We start from the raw sequence: 15,080 nt of genomic DNA on the forward strand, positions 1-15,080 counted from the left end.
GCCAGGAAGTCCCCAGGCCTCAATGATGCCACCACCGACCGGATGGATTCCATTCTGAACTTCTGTACCCGCACAAAGCGGTTCAGAGACTTCAAATCCAGAATCGGACGTACCTTTCCCTCTTTCCTGGGTACCGTAAACAGGTCGGAGTAAAACCTGCGAAACCTTCCCCGTGAAGGAACGGGTACAATGACTCCTTGGGCAAGCATATCGTGCACTGCCCCCATTCTGGGGACAGCTGGAGATTGGACAGGAAGAACCTGTCTGCGGGGCGAGATCGAAACCCGATCTTGTACCCTGAACGAATCAGTTTGTGAACCCACCTGTCCTGAATGCCGGACAACCAGGGTTCCTGAAAGCAATGCAGACATCCCCCCACCCCGACAAAGGGCGAGGGCGTCCCTTCAGGAAGAAGTGGACTAGGCCGCCGAGCCAGACTTATCAGCCTTTGGCTTATCCGACCACGGCATCTTGTGGCCACCGGGAAGTCGGAAGGGTTAACCCTTCTCCCGTGTCCCAAAGACAAGAAAGGAATTATGTTGAGTCTCGAAGGGGGGCCCTCTCCACGTGCGGGGAGGGGACTTACCCTTGGTAACCTGGGTCAACAGGTGGAAAAATGACAGAAGGATTAACAAAAATCCCCAGCCTGTCAGCACATTTTTACACAGGAGAAAGTGTGAAGAAGGACGTGACCTCACATCGCTAGAGGCCCAGCCCTCGAGCCCACACAAAAGGTGCCTATTGAAACTCAATGGAAAATGTCACAGGGAAGATGGCCGCTTGCCCTTACTAGGCATTTGCCCACATCCAAGATGGGGCCCGATCGGGAGCATGTGCAGAATCCTAACATGGCTGCTGTCCTCACACAGAGCTTAGAATCTGCACACCATAAAACATGGCGGCCGCTCCAAACGGCGGCAAACAAAGTGTACAAACACATTCTGGCAACATCAGGGACCCCAGGGAGACCCCTACAGTGCCCCCAGCGGGAGCAGGGAGAACCAACAACCCGGCCAGAAGGGGGATCCTACAGAGACCACCAGCCCTGCTATCCCCTAAGAGTGGGCCCACAACCCCCCAAACGTCCCCAGGGACAAGGGGGTATCAGTACTCACCAGTCCAGGAAGCAGGCACCTCTCAGATACGGGAGACCTCCCACCCTCAGTGGGGGTGCCGTCAGCCAAGGAGGAATGCTGGCAACACGCGGGCGATCCGGGTTGAGACACCCTCAACGAAGGCGCAGCTCCGCAGGCTCGTCCCCATTCAGAGGGGCACTGTCGTTGCGAGGCCTGGGCGTACCAGTAACCTGCGATGCTCGTTGGCAGGCTGGGACTCCATAAGGATCTATAATAACCCAGTCTGAGGCCCAGCTCTGCAGTCACTTGTAGTCCTCCAGGAAAGGAATCCCTGACTAACTAGTGATAGTGAGAGAAATAAAAACCTATTGTGTAAAGAAAAACACATGAATGCAGAAAAAAAAAAACAAAGAAAGCTGAGACACACGGTCCCAGCAGCAAGACCTACGGTAACCAGCTCCTTAGCTAGGCAGCTTAAAACGGAGGTAATGTCAGATTGGGTTCAGGATAATGGCTGAGGGATGGCCCCCTAGTGCCGTGCCGAGGTATAAAAGTTTTTTGTATTAACCTAATAATCAATTATCTGCCTAGCCTTGCTCCTGCAGGTGCAAATCTAGGGAACAATAGCCCAGTGGTGTCACTTCTGGATTACTTCATTGGTGACCTGATCTAAGCCAAATAAAGCTTTGTTCGGGTCTCTGACCAGCCGGTGGACCTGCCAGGCGGTCGCTCGGGTCTCCCGGTGGGACGGAGGGTGTGTGTAACGTTGCAGCTGCTGAACCGCATCAGTTATCATTAGAAAACCGTCCGCCGGCTCTAAAAAAAAAAAAACAGCACCAGGGTGATCCCTCTAGCTGCAGGCATCACCCCGGTACAACCACTTCTTTAAGCTGACGTAGAGGTACGTTGGTTTGCGGAAAGTGGTTAAGGTGCGATGGCCTATACCAAAGTGGGGGGGGGGGGGGGGAGCCACTTTCTAGCAAAGTCTTCTTTAAATGGATACAAGGCCAACAGGCACACAGCACACATTTTGTCAGGGCATTTCCAATCTCCATAGAGGAATCCTTGGAAAAGCGATTACACCAAAAAGTGCCTTAGGAGTTCTAAAAGACCCCAGACTGAGAACAGTACTAGTAGAAGCAGCAGGATAAAACCTGGAGGTTTAAGATTTTTCACACTCGAGTTTGACTCCAAGTAGACACGGGGGGGGGGGGGGGGGGGGTGGGGTGTCAATTACTAAAACAGGAGCGTTCAAAATCTAGGGAAGGTATGAAAATGTGCTTTGGTCTCTGCGGTCAGAGTTTAAATGAGTTGTAAGGGCAGGAAGGTTATCTTAATGCATTCTATCCATTAAGATAAGAAGCCTTCTGTGTGTAGCAGCCCCCCCAGCACCCCTAATACTTACCTGTGCCCCCTCTCTGTCCAGCGATGTCCATGAGACTCTCCCCCCTGATTGGCTGAGATACAGCCGAAGCGCCATTGGCTCCCACGGCTGTCAAAGTCAGTGAGCCAATCAGGAAAGATAGGGGGTGGGGCTGAACAGCAGCTCTGTGTCGAATGGACACACGGAGCTTCAGCTCGGCTTCTGTGGCCCCATAGCAAGCTGCTTGCTGTGGGGGCACTCGATAGGAGGGAGGGGCCAGAAGCAGTAACGAGGGAACAGAGAAGAGGAGGATCCGGGCTGCTCTGTGCAAAACCAACTGCACAGAGCAGGTAAGTATAACATGTTTGTTATTTTAAAAAAACAAAACAAGACTTTACAAATCACTTTAAATGGGTGATTTGGGCCATAAAGTCACTAATGACTGAGGTGAATACCTTTCTGTAAAGTGATTGATCTAGTAGCAGAAGACTTGATTCTAGGCTGTAGATGTCAGCCACATCCGGTTAGTAAGAGTGTGAGTTGGGAGCACGCAGGCTTGCGTGACTGTCCCCCATATCTAGACTTTGGCATGTTGCAACCACATTGTAGTACAGCAGTGTGAGCTCATGATACGAAGAGGAATTGTGTTTAGAACCCCCTTCCCTACTTTTAGGGTTTTGATGTTACAAACAATTAAATGAACACTTATGAACATTCAAGTTATGGTTTACACACTGCTGTATAGCCTTAAGCTGCATATTGCTCATGTGTATCAAGCCTTTTATTGTCACAATACTATATAAAAAATATATATATTGGTGTTATTCGCCAACAGTACCAGCGCAAATGGCAAAATAAAAATATAAAATATGTGACCGTGTAAAATCCTATACAAAAAAAAATAAATAAATAAACAAAATAAACATAAATAATAAGTGCAACATATAGGTGTGAACCTTATAAAAGAGCAGCATCGTAAAACGTATAAATGGTATGAATACACCTAGTACAGATTATATTTGCTTATAGGGCTGCAACTAACGATTATTTTAATAATCGATTAGTTGCTGATTATTTTTTCGATTAATCGGATAAAATCATAAAAAAACTCAATATGCCTTTTTTTCATTTATTTAAAATAATAATGAACAAACAGAGTGTTAGTGCCGGTTCACACTTGTGCGGTTTGCGAGATCGCATGTAATTCGGAGCGCACTGCTCCTAAATTACATGCAATTTCATGTGTGGATGCGAGTTCAGCCGTACACTTTGTATGGCTGAATTTGCAGCGCATCCGCAGCAAACTCGCACATGAGGCTTTTTTTTGAGCCGCCTCAGAATCGGATCGCACAAAAACTCCATGATAAAGGAAAACATGCCTTGGAAGAAATGTGACAAAAATAGTTATTCTCTCCTTGAAAGGGCTGCTTACTACTTATAGTGCTTTCCTGTTCAAATCTGTACCTTCCTACACACCAATCTAACAGTTATGTTAATGAGAAATAATCTGTCAAAGATTACCTGGTGTGTCAAGTTCAGGGGGTTTATAGCCGTACTTCTGAAAAGCATCTTTAATCTGATGGATATCTGAACTGTTTCTTGCCTGCAGCACTCGGCAAATCTTTAAAATTGCATTCAGTTCATCGCCTCTCCTGAGGTTTCTGTTAATAGTGCCTTGAATATCAGTCTGTTAGAAATAAATTAAGCAATATTAAAAATGTACAGAAAAGGAAGTACCAGTTTATCAATCATATCAGCAATGGATAATCAGGACTTTTCCCTCTTGCTTTAAGCTGACAGAGACAGAGAGGCCACGTAACTTCTGTGGCCAGAAAATAAACATATGTGTAGTATTGCACACGCTGGCTCCTAGGAATGGTGAAAAGCTACCTTGTTGTGAGCAGACCTAACTATATGTAGTAAAGTGTGTCTGCACCTGAGATCCAATATGAAAATTGCTATTTTGTAGAGAAGGGAATGTTGAGGCATTTATAGGCCATAGTCTCTTCACCACTCCAAGCCAGTCTATCACGCATACCTCAAGTATTTACTGGTGATCTTCACAATTTGGGTATGTGTCTTCAAGACTTGCCAGAAAACAGCAAACAGTGTCATTTATCTGGTTGAAACCAAAACTTGACTGTGGGCTTCTACTGTCAGAGCAGTTTAGTGCTCTTAAAGTGTTGGCCAATTCAGAATCTAGAAGAGCTGCTGCAACACAAAACAGCTGATCTACTAAACTAGGCACCAAAATTCTGTGGCCACCATGCAATAAAGTCTAAGTGAAGCCATACACTTTTTTTAATGGGAATAGTAGACTCATCAGGACCCTTTTCAGGTTTTGATGTTCTATCACTTTCGGTCTTGGCGTCAATGGTCACTTGGGTCAAAGGTCAACTTGTTCCAAAGACATAGTTGTCCTTCAAGTAAGAAGAGCATCCAATGTGGCTTCACAGCTGCCATTAGGATTTGTATTTTAAGTGCAAGCTTGAATCTGATTGGTGGATTCGGGAACAAAATAAGAAAACAACAAATGATAAGAAGATAACAAATGAGGCCTAAAATGTGAGCATACTCCCTTATATTATTTGTTTCTCGCCATTAGTTGACAGCATTACTTAACCTTAAGTCCTATGATTTCTGAGCGTAGATCATGCAGCACTCGCATAGGGGATTCATCTTCATAGTCTGTAGGAAGGAGAAAATTGCTGTTACAAACATAAACTATACTCAGATTCTTCATTATAAAAACACAGTGCATTTTTTGCAGAAGTATAAACTAACATTTCCATTGCAAGACAATAGTAAACAACTAAACCAAAATTAGACGCTGAGATGATCCTTAGGCCAAGTTTATAGTGGGCATTTTAGTGTGCTACAAATAATGTTTTGAAGACCTTCAGGCTAAGCGGGTATTTAAGGAGCTTCAGAAGGCATTAGTAAGAATTTACTAATCATCTCCTGAGCTTGTCCAGTAGTTTCCCAGTTCTTGCTAAATGTCATAAGTGTGCATTAGAACAGGCCTAAAATGAAATAATCCCTTTTTCCTATACTCATGCACACCCCAGAGTTTAGTGCTCCTTCACACCGGAAATTGCACAGTATGTGCTCAACGTTACTGTGCAATTACATTTTCAGCCCAGTCATTTGACTGGGTGCAGGCAGTATTTGGGCTGTTAGGATTAGACTGACACCCACAGCAGATTGCACGCCCAGTGTGTTTTGAATGCAGTACAGAACACGCGCACAGAACGCAGGTTCCCCACACCACATTCTGGTGTGAAAAGGCCCCTAAAGTGAACTTGTATTTTGCTTATACAGTACAAGGAACCCAGCAGGGAGCCTCTGCAGAGTACTTAAAGTTTAACTCTGGCAATTACACAAAAATGAATCTTGCTATAAGCCTCCTGTTTCATTGCATAATTATCAAGCTGGTGCCAGGCAGTGACATACAGCAGGTCCACTTTCTCATCCATTTTCCTTTGTCACTGGCACAGCACTTACTGTTCCTACACCCCACCCCCTGAGGACACCCTAAATGTAATCCAGTAAATAGAAGTGGGAGGGGTATGCCTATAAAACTCCTGACAAGGTCCTGGAAGAACAGTGTGCCTGGGCATTGTCACGTCAGGACCTGCTCTGCTGCTCCTAGTGCAGTGCAGTTGAGACCTGATTTTATTAGGAGGTTAAAAACCCAGTTAAAATTAGGTCCCCTTTGCTGACTAATTTGCTTATTTTATAGACTTTGAGGCAGAATCTAATTACCACTGTCTTCCTGATTGAATGCTTGGTCCAGATGATCCGTCTCCCTCTCCAAAGTGATTGCCAAGGACCTCAGTTTACAGAAGAAGTTCCCAGTCACAGACATGGCTGCACTGACAGTTTGCTTTAACTTCTGTCACTTTTGCTGGACAGCTTGATCTACATGTAAATGTGAAGAAAAATATAAGGGATTGTGAAATAAACAAGGAATAAATATACTGAATGTTGTCATTACATGTTTTAAATGCATACATTTATCAGTACTTACTGCATATATTTGTTAAGATAGTTGTAATTGAACGATTACATAGTTAGTGAGGTTGAAAAAAGACATCAGTCCATCCAGTTCAACCTATGATGTGTGTGTGTGTGTTTGCTGTTAACCGTACATTGTATACCCCTGTATGTTGTGGTCTTTAAGGTGCCCATCTAATAGTTTTTTTAAACTATCAATGCTCCCTGCTGATACGACTGCTTGTGGAAGAGAATTCCACATCCTTACCGCTCTTACAGTGAAGAACCCCTTACGTATTTTAAGGTTAAACCATTTTTCCTCTAGTTTTACTGAGTGGCCACGTGTCTTATTGTATCTCCTTTCTCTGAATAGTTTGTTCCTTTTGCTAGGGTCACCAGTACAGTATTTTTACATTGATATCATATCCCCCCTCAATCGTCTCTTCTCCAGAGAGAATAGGTTCAGTGCTTGTAGTCTTTCCTCATAGCTGATGTCCTCCATTCCCCTAATTATCTTTGTTGCCCTTCTCTGGACTCTTTCCAATTCCAGCACATCCTTCCTGAGGACCGGTGCCCAGAACTGGATGGAATACTCCAGATGTGGCCGGACCAGAGTCTTGTAGAGCGGGAGAATAATCTCTTTATTTCTGGAGTGAATCCCCTTTTTTATACATCCCAGTATTCTGTTGGCTTTGCTTGCAGCGGCTTGGCATTGCATGCCACTGACAACAAGCCTGTTGTCTACCAGTACCCCCAAGTCCTTTTCCATCCTAGACTCACCCAGAGGTTCCCCCCCTAGTGAGTAGCTTGCTTTCTGGTTTCTGGCCCCCAAGTGCATTACTTTACATTTTTCAACATTAAACCTCAAGCTTAAAGGAGGAACTTCTGTTTAACACCCTCTTATGTTGGGTTGTGCCCAATTAACAGAATCACTGACTCAGCAAATCTTGAGCTGTCCTGCAGCTTGCTGAAATGCACTACCACACGTTCCTGAAAAAGGTTAGGTGCAGCTGTGACTGCGCTGGGGGCCTAATAATCCTATTCAAACCTAATGGTCTGCCTTATCATAATGTACAATGACGCACCAGAGAAATGTGAACCCAGTCTTAAAAGTGTTTTTCAGTCTTCCAATAAATAATTACCTGGTGATCCTACCATGAAGTCCTTGTTCAACACTTCCTGTTAGAGGGAAACCAATGTCTTGCCATTTACCAACAATCCTGATGGAACTAAAAGTGGCCATGCCTACACACATTGCACTGGCATGGCCCATTGTTGTCACCATTAGAAAGTTGGTCCGGTCCACAGCAATACAGGCATACCCCGTTTTACATACACTCACTTTACGTACACAGCTTGGTCAGCTTGGCATGGTACTGCTCCCGATTTTTAACATTGGCGTCTATGGGAAATCTTGGTCAGCTTGACATGGCACTACTCCCAAACCATAAGTGACAGGGATACCAAACTTAGGGAGCATTGAAAGGGGACCCGGGACCCAGGACTACAACATATCCTATTTTGTGGTCGGCCAGCTTGCATAGGTAATCTACCATGCCATAGTCCTGGTACCCCTTAACATGCTTACCAAGTTTGGTGTCCTTGTCACATGGTTTGGGAGCAGTGCCTTGTCAAGCTGACCAAGATTTCCTATGGAGCTAGTGTATTTATATGCATTGAGAAGTGAAAAAAGGTATTGCTTCACTTAAAGTACATTTTCGTTTTACATACATGCTCTGGTCTCATTGTGTACTTAAAAGTGGGGTATGCCTGTAGTATGCAGCCGATGCTGAAGTACACGTACACATGAAGTGGCTGAAGGCGGATGCAAAAGATCTCCAGCAGTTTATTATGGAATAAAACAGTAATTGAGTATAAAAGCAAACTGCTTCAGCAAACTAAGGCCAGATTTACATCTTTGCAAGGTGCTGGATCATTCATTTTGAATGGCACCCTAACAAATTATTGCAGTAGCAGGAAACACACCTGCATTGCAGACCACAACATACTGTACATAGTGTGATGGGTTATGTTAGAACAAAGGATCAGTCGTCTTTTTCCAGTGATCATGTGACCGCTCCATCTTTTTCAAGATGTTAAATCTGCAAGGATGTTGGTGGAGATTATCATCGGTGCTCTGCATCTTCAGCTGATACAGCACCATGCCGAAAAAGCCATTATGGTTGGACTGGAGGCAATTCTGTGACCATGGAACCCTACAGGCACACTGTGTCTTATTATTATATTATACAGGATTTATATAGTGCCAACAGTTTGCACAGCGCTTTTCAACATGAGGGTAGACAGTACAGTTTCAATACAATTCAATACAGGAGGAATTTGAGGGTCCTGCTCGTTGAAGCTTACAATCTAGAAGGAGGGTCAAGAGAAACAAAAGGCAATAACTGTGGGGGATGAGCTGACGGAGAAAATGGAAGTACAGTTGTTAGATGGTGGGTAGGATGGGCTTCTCTGAAAAGGAGGGTTTTCTGGGATCGTCTAAATGCTAAGGCTACGTTCACATCTTGGCGTTGCTATTTACAGGCGTTTTTAGGTTGACAAGTGACCAATGGAAAAAAAAAATAAAAACGCCTGTAATCTGCACAAAAAGAAGCTCATGTACTTTTTTTAAGCGTTGGGCGTTTTGCTTAAAATGTCAAAATGCTCAGATGTGAACAGGGGCCATTGAAATGAATAGGATTTGTCTTGTTGGGCGTTTTTTGAGTTGATCCTAGAGCAGAAAAACTCCCCAAAACGCCTACATGTGAACTTAGCCTGAGAGTAAGAGATAATCGGACAGATTGGGGTAAGGAGTTCCATAGGATTGGAGAGGCACTGGAAAAGTCCTGGAGGTGAGCATGGGAGGAGGTGATGAGGGAGCTAGAGAGCAGGAGGTCTTGAGAGGAATGAAGAGGGCGATTAGGTTGGTATTTTGAGACCAGGCTAGAGATGTAGCTGGGGGCTAAATTGAGGATTGCTTTGTAAGATGTTGTTAGTATTTTGAATTTATTTTATTGGGTGAGCGGAAGCCAGTGGAGGGATTGACAGAGAGGAGCAGCGGACACTGAGCGATTGGTAAGGTGGATGAGTCTGGCAGCAGCATAGTGTTGGCATAGTGTGTTCTAAATAAAGATCAGGAGAGCACACAGGGGGTGACAACTTAACTACAGTAGAAGGAGCCTGTGGTTAGCATTGTCACCACAATACAAGAGGCACAACGATAAGAACGTACCCCTCTGACTGGACAGGAAGGGAGGGGGTACAGGGCAACGGCAGGGATGGAGGGGTACAGTGGACTGGAGGGAGGGGGTAAAGGGTGTACAGGGGACCGGCAGGGAGAGGGTATACAGGGGAGGGGCAGGGAGGGGGTACAAGGGACCGGCAGGGAGGGGGTACAGGGGAGAGGGTACAGGGTGTACAGGGGACGGGCAGGGAGGGGGTACAGGGGACGGGCAGGGAGGAGGCAGAGGGTGTACACGGGAGGGGCAGGGAGGGGGTAGAGGGTGTACACGGGAGGGGGTACAGGGGACCGGCAGGGAGGGTGTACAGTGGACTGGAGGGAGGGGGTAGAGGGTGTACAGGGGAGGGGGTACAGGGGACTAGAGGGAGGGGGCAGAGGGTGTACAGGGGAGGGGGTACAGGGGACTAGAGGGAGGGGGCAGAGGGTGTACACGGGAGGGGGTAGAGGGTGTACAGGGGAGGGGGTAGAGGGGACTAGAGGGAGGGGGTAGAGGGTGTACACGGGAGGGGGTAGAGGGTGTACAGGGGAGGGGGTACAGGGGACTAGAGGGAGGGGGCAGAGGGTGTACACGGGAGGGGGTAGAGGGTGTACAGGGGAGGGGGTACAGGGGACCGGCAGGGAGGGGGTACAGGGGACTGGAGGGAGGGGGTACAGGGGACGGGCAGGGAGGAGGCAGAGGGTGTACACGGGAGGGGCAGGGAGGCGGTAGAGGGTGTACAGGGGAGGGGGTACAGTGGACTGGAGGGAGGGGGTAGAGGGTGTACAGGGGAGGGGGTAGAGGGTGTACAGGGGAGGGGGTAGAGGGTGTACACGGGAGGGGGTAGAGGGTGTACAGGGGAGGGGGTACAGGGGACTAGAGGAAGGGGGTAGAGGGTGTACACGGGAGGGGGTAGAGGGTGTACACGGGAGGGGGTAGAGGGTGTACAGGGGAGGGGGTACAGGGGACTAGAGGGAGGGGGTAGAGGGTGTACAGGGGAGGGGGTACAGGGGACTAGAGGGAGGGGACTAGAGGGAGGGGGCAGAGGGTGTACACGGGAGGGGGTAGAGGGTGTACAGGGGAGGGGGTACAGGGGACTGGAGGGAGGGGGTACAGGGGATGGGCAGGGAGGAGGCAGAGGGTGTACACGGGAGGGGCAGGGAGGGGGTAGAGGGTGTACAGGGGAGGGGGTACAGTGGACTGGAGGGAGGGGGTAGAGGGTGTACACGGGAGGGGGTACAGGGGACTAGAGGGAGGGGGTAGAGGGTGTACACGGGAGGGGGTAGAGGGTGTACAGGGGAGGGGGTAGAGGGTGTACACGGGAGGGGGTAGAGGGTGTACACGGGAGGGGGTAGAGGGTGTACACGGGAGGGGGTAGAGGGTGTACAGGGGAGGGGGTAGAGGGTGTACAGGGGAGGGGGTACAGGGGACTAGAGGGAGGGGATAGAGGGTGTACACGGGAGGGGGTAGAGGGTGTACAGGGGAGGGGGTAGAGGGTGTACAGGGGAGGGGGTAGAGGGTGTACAGGGGAGGGGGTAGAGGGTGTACAGGGGAGGGGCAGAGGGTGTACACGGGAGGGGGTAGAGGGTGTACAGTGGAGGGGGTACAGTGGACTGGGGGGAGGGGGTAGAGGGTGTACAGGGGAGGGGGTACAGTGGACTGGAGGGAGGTGGTAGAGGGTGTACACGGGAGGAAAGCCCTGTGTGTCTGGTACGTACAGGGAGGAGAATACAGAGAATAGTGTAGGGAATGCACGGAACACACAGGAGAAGAGGCCGTTAGTCGGAGTGTAATCTATTAGAAGACACATTGTCAGGGTGAGGTAGCCGTACATTGATATACCGGGCTATGAGGAGGTGATATTTGGAGGGGGGGGAGGGGAGACCCGGGAACCTACCTGTCACGTACACCGATCTATCCACAGTGCGGCTGTACCGCCAACAACTTGAATTTTTTTTTTTTCCTTTCAATATTCCACCTCAAACTTTATTGACTACATTGTTCGCATGCAAGACTAGAGGAGAGATGTTATGTTTTGGTAACAGCCTGCCACCTTGTGGTTGTCTGCAGATCTACAACATTGAAATTTGCCTCTTTTTACTCTGTACTACACATACCAGCGTTTGAAAATGCATAAAACAAGGGGGGGGGGGGGGGCTGGATTTAGTGACCACACTGGGCTTATAGTGTGAGGTATAGACTGCTGCCTACAGCTGAAAGTAAACTGTTTAACCACTTTACCACCGGAGGATTTTGCTGTCTTACATCCAGGTCACTTTTTGCGATTCGGCGCTGTGCGACTTTAACTGACAATTGCGCTGTCGTGCGACGCCGTACCCAAACAAAATTTACGTCCTTTTTTTCCCACAAACAGAGTTTTCTTTTGGTGGTATTTGATCACCTGTGCGATTTTTACTTTTTGCGCTATAAACAAAAAAAGAGCGTTTATTTTGAAAAAATAACAATATTTTTAACATTTTTTTATATGAAATTCCTCCCAAAAAATATGTAAAAATCAAATTTTTTTTACATTTTTGGCCAATTTGTTTTCTGCTACCTATGTTTGGTAAAAAAAAAAATCACAATAAGCGTATTTTGATTGGTTTGCGCAAAAGTTATTAGGGAAAGATTTTTGTCATTTTTGGTGTTTTTTTTTTTAACGCATAATGGCGGCGATCTGCAATTTTTTATGGGGGACTGCGACATTGCGGCGGACAGATCGGACCCTTGACTGATATTTTTGACACTTTTGGGGGTACCAGTGACATTACTGCAGTAATCAGTGCTATATATATGCACTGTTACTGTAAAAATGACACTGGCAGGGAAGGGGTTAATTTTATTGGAGAGGGAGGGGTTAATGTATGCCTGGTGCTTACTGACGTGTGTGGGGGGGGGGGGGGGTGACTGAGTGAGTCAGGGACAGATCTGATGTTCAGCTATGCTGAACACTCCGATCTGTCACTCCCTGTCACTTAGGAGATCCGCCCGCTCTGTTTACACAGGCGGGTGGATCTCCAAACTAGATTTCCCGACGATCGGGGAAGAGCGCTCCTCCCCTGGCCCGACTCCCGCTGTAAATGAAAAGAGCGGGAGCGCGCCTCCGGCGGCGCGCGAGCGCCGCCTACAGGGGGAGGAGTCCAGCGATGTAGGTCTACGTCGCTGGACGATAACGAGCCACTGTGCCGCAGTAGAGGCACAGTGAGCGGTCGTTAAGTGGTTAAATTAGGGATTGACCGATCATCGAGGGCCAATATGCACTTTTCCCAATATATTGGAATCGGCCCCGGAGGTTACCGACATTTTAAAGTGCTGTACCGGAGTGAAGCCTGCAGCCAGAGGCTCAGTAACTGAGTAGAACGACTTCACTACTGTACTTAAGTACCGAAAGGCGGTATCTGTACTTTCCTAGAGTAGAATTTTTTTCTCCTACTTCCACTTTTACTTCACTACATTTTTTCGATGATTTCAATACTTCTACTCCAATATTTTTTTTTTTGTGCTGCATAGTTACTCATTACTATTATAAAAATTACCACTGCCAGAACAGTAGATGGCAGGTTTCATGAAGCTCAAAACATGTGTATTATCAGCGCATACGAAAATAAATGCTACTCTATGCATAAATAAAAGCTGCATTTGAAATAATAAAAAACAATATGATGTTCTAACTTTTGACTTCTTTCTTTAATAACTACATAACACAGTACTTGTACTTTTACTTTCAGTACTTGAGTAGCAATTTTTTTTTCAAAACTACTGGTACTTTTACTTTCAGTACTTGAGTAGAAAAATTTTTAAAAAAACTACTTGCAATACTTAAGTACAAAAAATGTTGAATACTTTAGTACTTCTACTCAAGTCCCTTTTTGATCGAGCACTTGTACTTTTACTCAAGTATGGGTTTTGAGTACTTTATACAACTCTGTCCATAGCCGACGGTCGGCTGTCTTGTAATGACAACCAATTCGGCTGAGAAGCCGCTCGGCTGTCATTACAAGGAGCGGGAGGGGACGTCCCCCCCCCCCGTCCCGCCACCTTCCACGGCTCACCCGGTGCAACCAGCCTGCTCGGCCGCTGAAGACCTGATCAAAGCCACATTCGGCTCTGATCGGGTCTCCATGCAAAAACCTGGAAGTGATGTCATGAGTGACATCGCTTCCGGGTACTGTCTGGCGCCAGATTCAATAAAATGACAGCATTCAAAACAGCTAAACTTGGCGTTTTGAATGCTTTTAAGTGCAGAGGAGGGGTTTGGGGTCTTTTAGACCCCCAGATCCCTCCACAAAAGTACCTGTCAAAAAAAAAAAAAATCGGCCGATACTAATATGCATTGGCCAAAATATTGGTATCGGCAGTGAAAAACCAATATCGGTCGATATACCTGAACAATATGGAAGCGATCAATGATCATCTGAACAAAATTTCATTAGACTGGACTGGGATCTGGGTTCACCCTATTACTACAGTATATGTTCTGGTTAGGACAGTGCAGGGGTCAGGAGTAACGCAGAGTGCAGGGGTCAGGAGTAACGCAGAGTGCAGGAGTAACGCAGAGTGTAGGGGTCAGGGGTAACGCAGAGTGCAGGGGTCAGGAGTAATTAATGCAGAGTGCAGGGATCAGGAGTAACGAAGAGTGCAGGGATCAGGAGTAAGGCAGAGTGGAGGGATCAGGAGTAAAGCAGAGTGCAGGGATCAGGAATAATGATGAGTGCAGGGATCAGGAATAAAGCGGAGAGCAGGGATCAGGAGTAACGCAGAGTGCAGGGATCAGGAGTAACGCAGTGTGCAGGGGTCAGGAGTAAAGCAAAGTGCAGGGGTCAGGAGTGACTCAGAGTGCAGGGGTCAGGAGCAAAGCAGAGTGCAGGGATCAGGAGTAACGCAGGGATAAAGAGTAACGAAGAGTGCAGGGGTCAGGAGTAATTATCGCAGAGGCCAGTGGTCAGAAGTAAGTAATGCAAAGTATAGACAGTGGCCACTTATGTCTATGACCAATAGCAGATCTGTGTGTACCAACGTTTCCCCTGGTGTCAAGCTGCCAGTATCCCCTTGTATATATAGCATGCCCTCTCTACACTGAGTAGGTTTTCTACTATTATGTCCCTCTTGTTCCTCCCCCTTATGCAGAGTGACACAGGGAAGAAGCAGCAAGATATTGCAACAACGGTCCCCATGGATCCACCTCTCGCATCCATTCCAGGCACTTGCATGTGACATTACATACAAACATCTGGAATAGATATTGAAGGAGGATCGTGGGGACTGGAGCAACAAAACAGATAGCTGTGTCTTGCAGCTACTTTTCTGCTCCACTCTGCACATGGAAGAAAAGCACTTCTGACAGAGGGTTGGCCTGACAGCGACATGATCTACCCATCACATGGCAAAAATAGATCATGAAGGACATTTTGCTAACCCCCGCTTAAA

At 47.1% G+C, this 15,080-nt stretch overlaps 1 protein-coding gene across 1 annotated transcript in view; it reads right to left on the minus strand.

The window, feature by feature from the left end:
- The window catches only part of SKA3 (spindle and kinetochore associated complex subunit 3), an 82,647-nt gene extending 71,062 nt beyond the window's left edge, over window positions 1-11,585 (minus strand). The window contains exons 1-4 of the mRNA XM_082246719.1: window positions 11,551-11,585; window positions 6,205-6,360; window positions 5,063-5,127; window positions 3,961-4,126 (exon numbers count right to left, since the gene is read on the minus strand). Coding sequence (XP_082102845.1) covers window positions 3,961-4,126; window positions 5,063-5,127; window positions 6,205-6,307 — 334 coding nt within the window. The 5' untranslated portion in view covers window positions 6,308-6,360; window positions 11,551-11,585. The remainder of the gene's footprint in view (window positions 1-3,960; window positions 4,127-5,062; window positions 5,128-6,204; window positions 6,361-11,550) is intronic.
- Between the last annotated feature and the right edge of the window lie 3,495 nt (window positions 11,586-15,080).

The sequence above is a fragment of the Pelophylax lessonae genome (assembly GCF_965119305.1).
Source record: "Pelophylax lessonae genome assembly, chromosome: 2".
In the NCBI taxonomy this organism is placed as follows: Eukaryota; Metazoa; Chordata; class Amphibia; order Anura; family Ranidae; genus Pelophylax; species Pelophylax lessonae.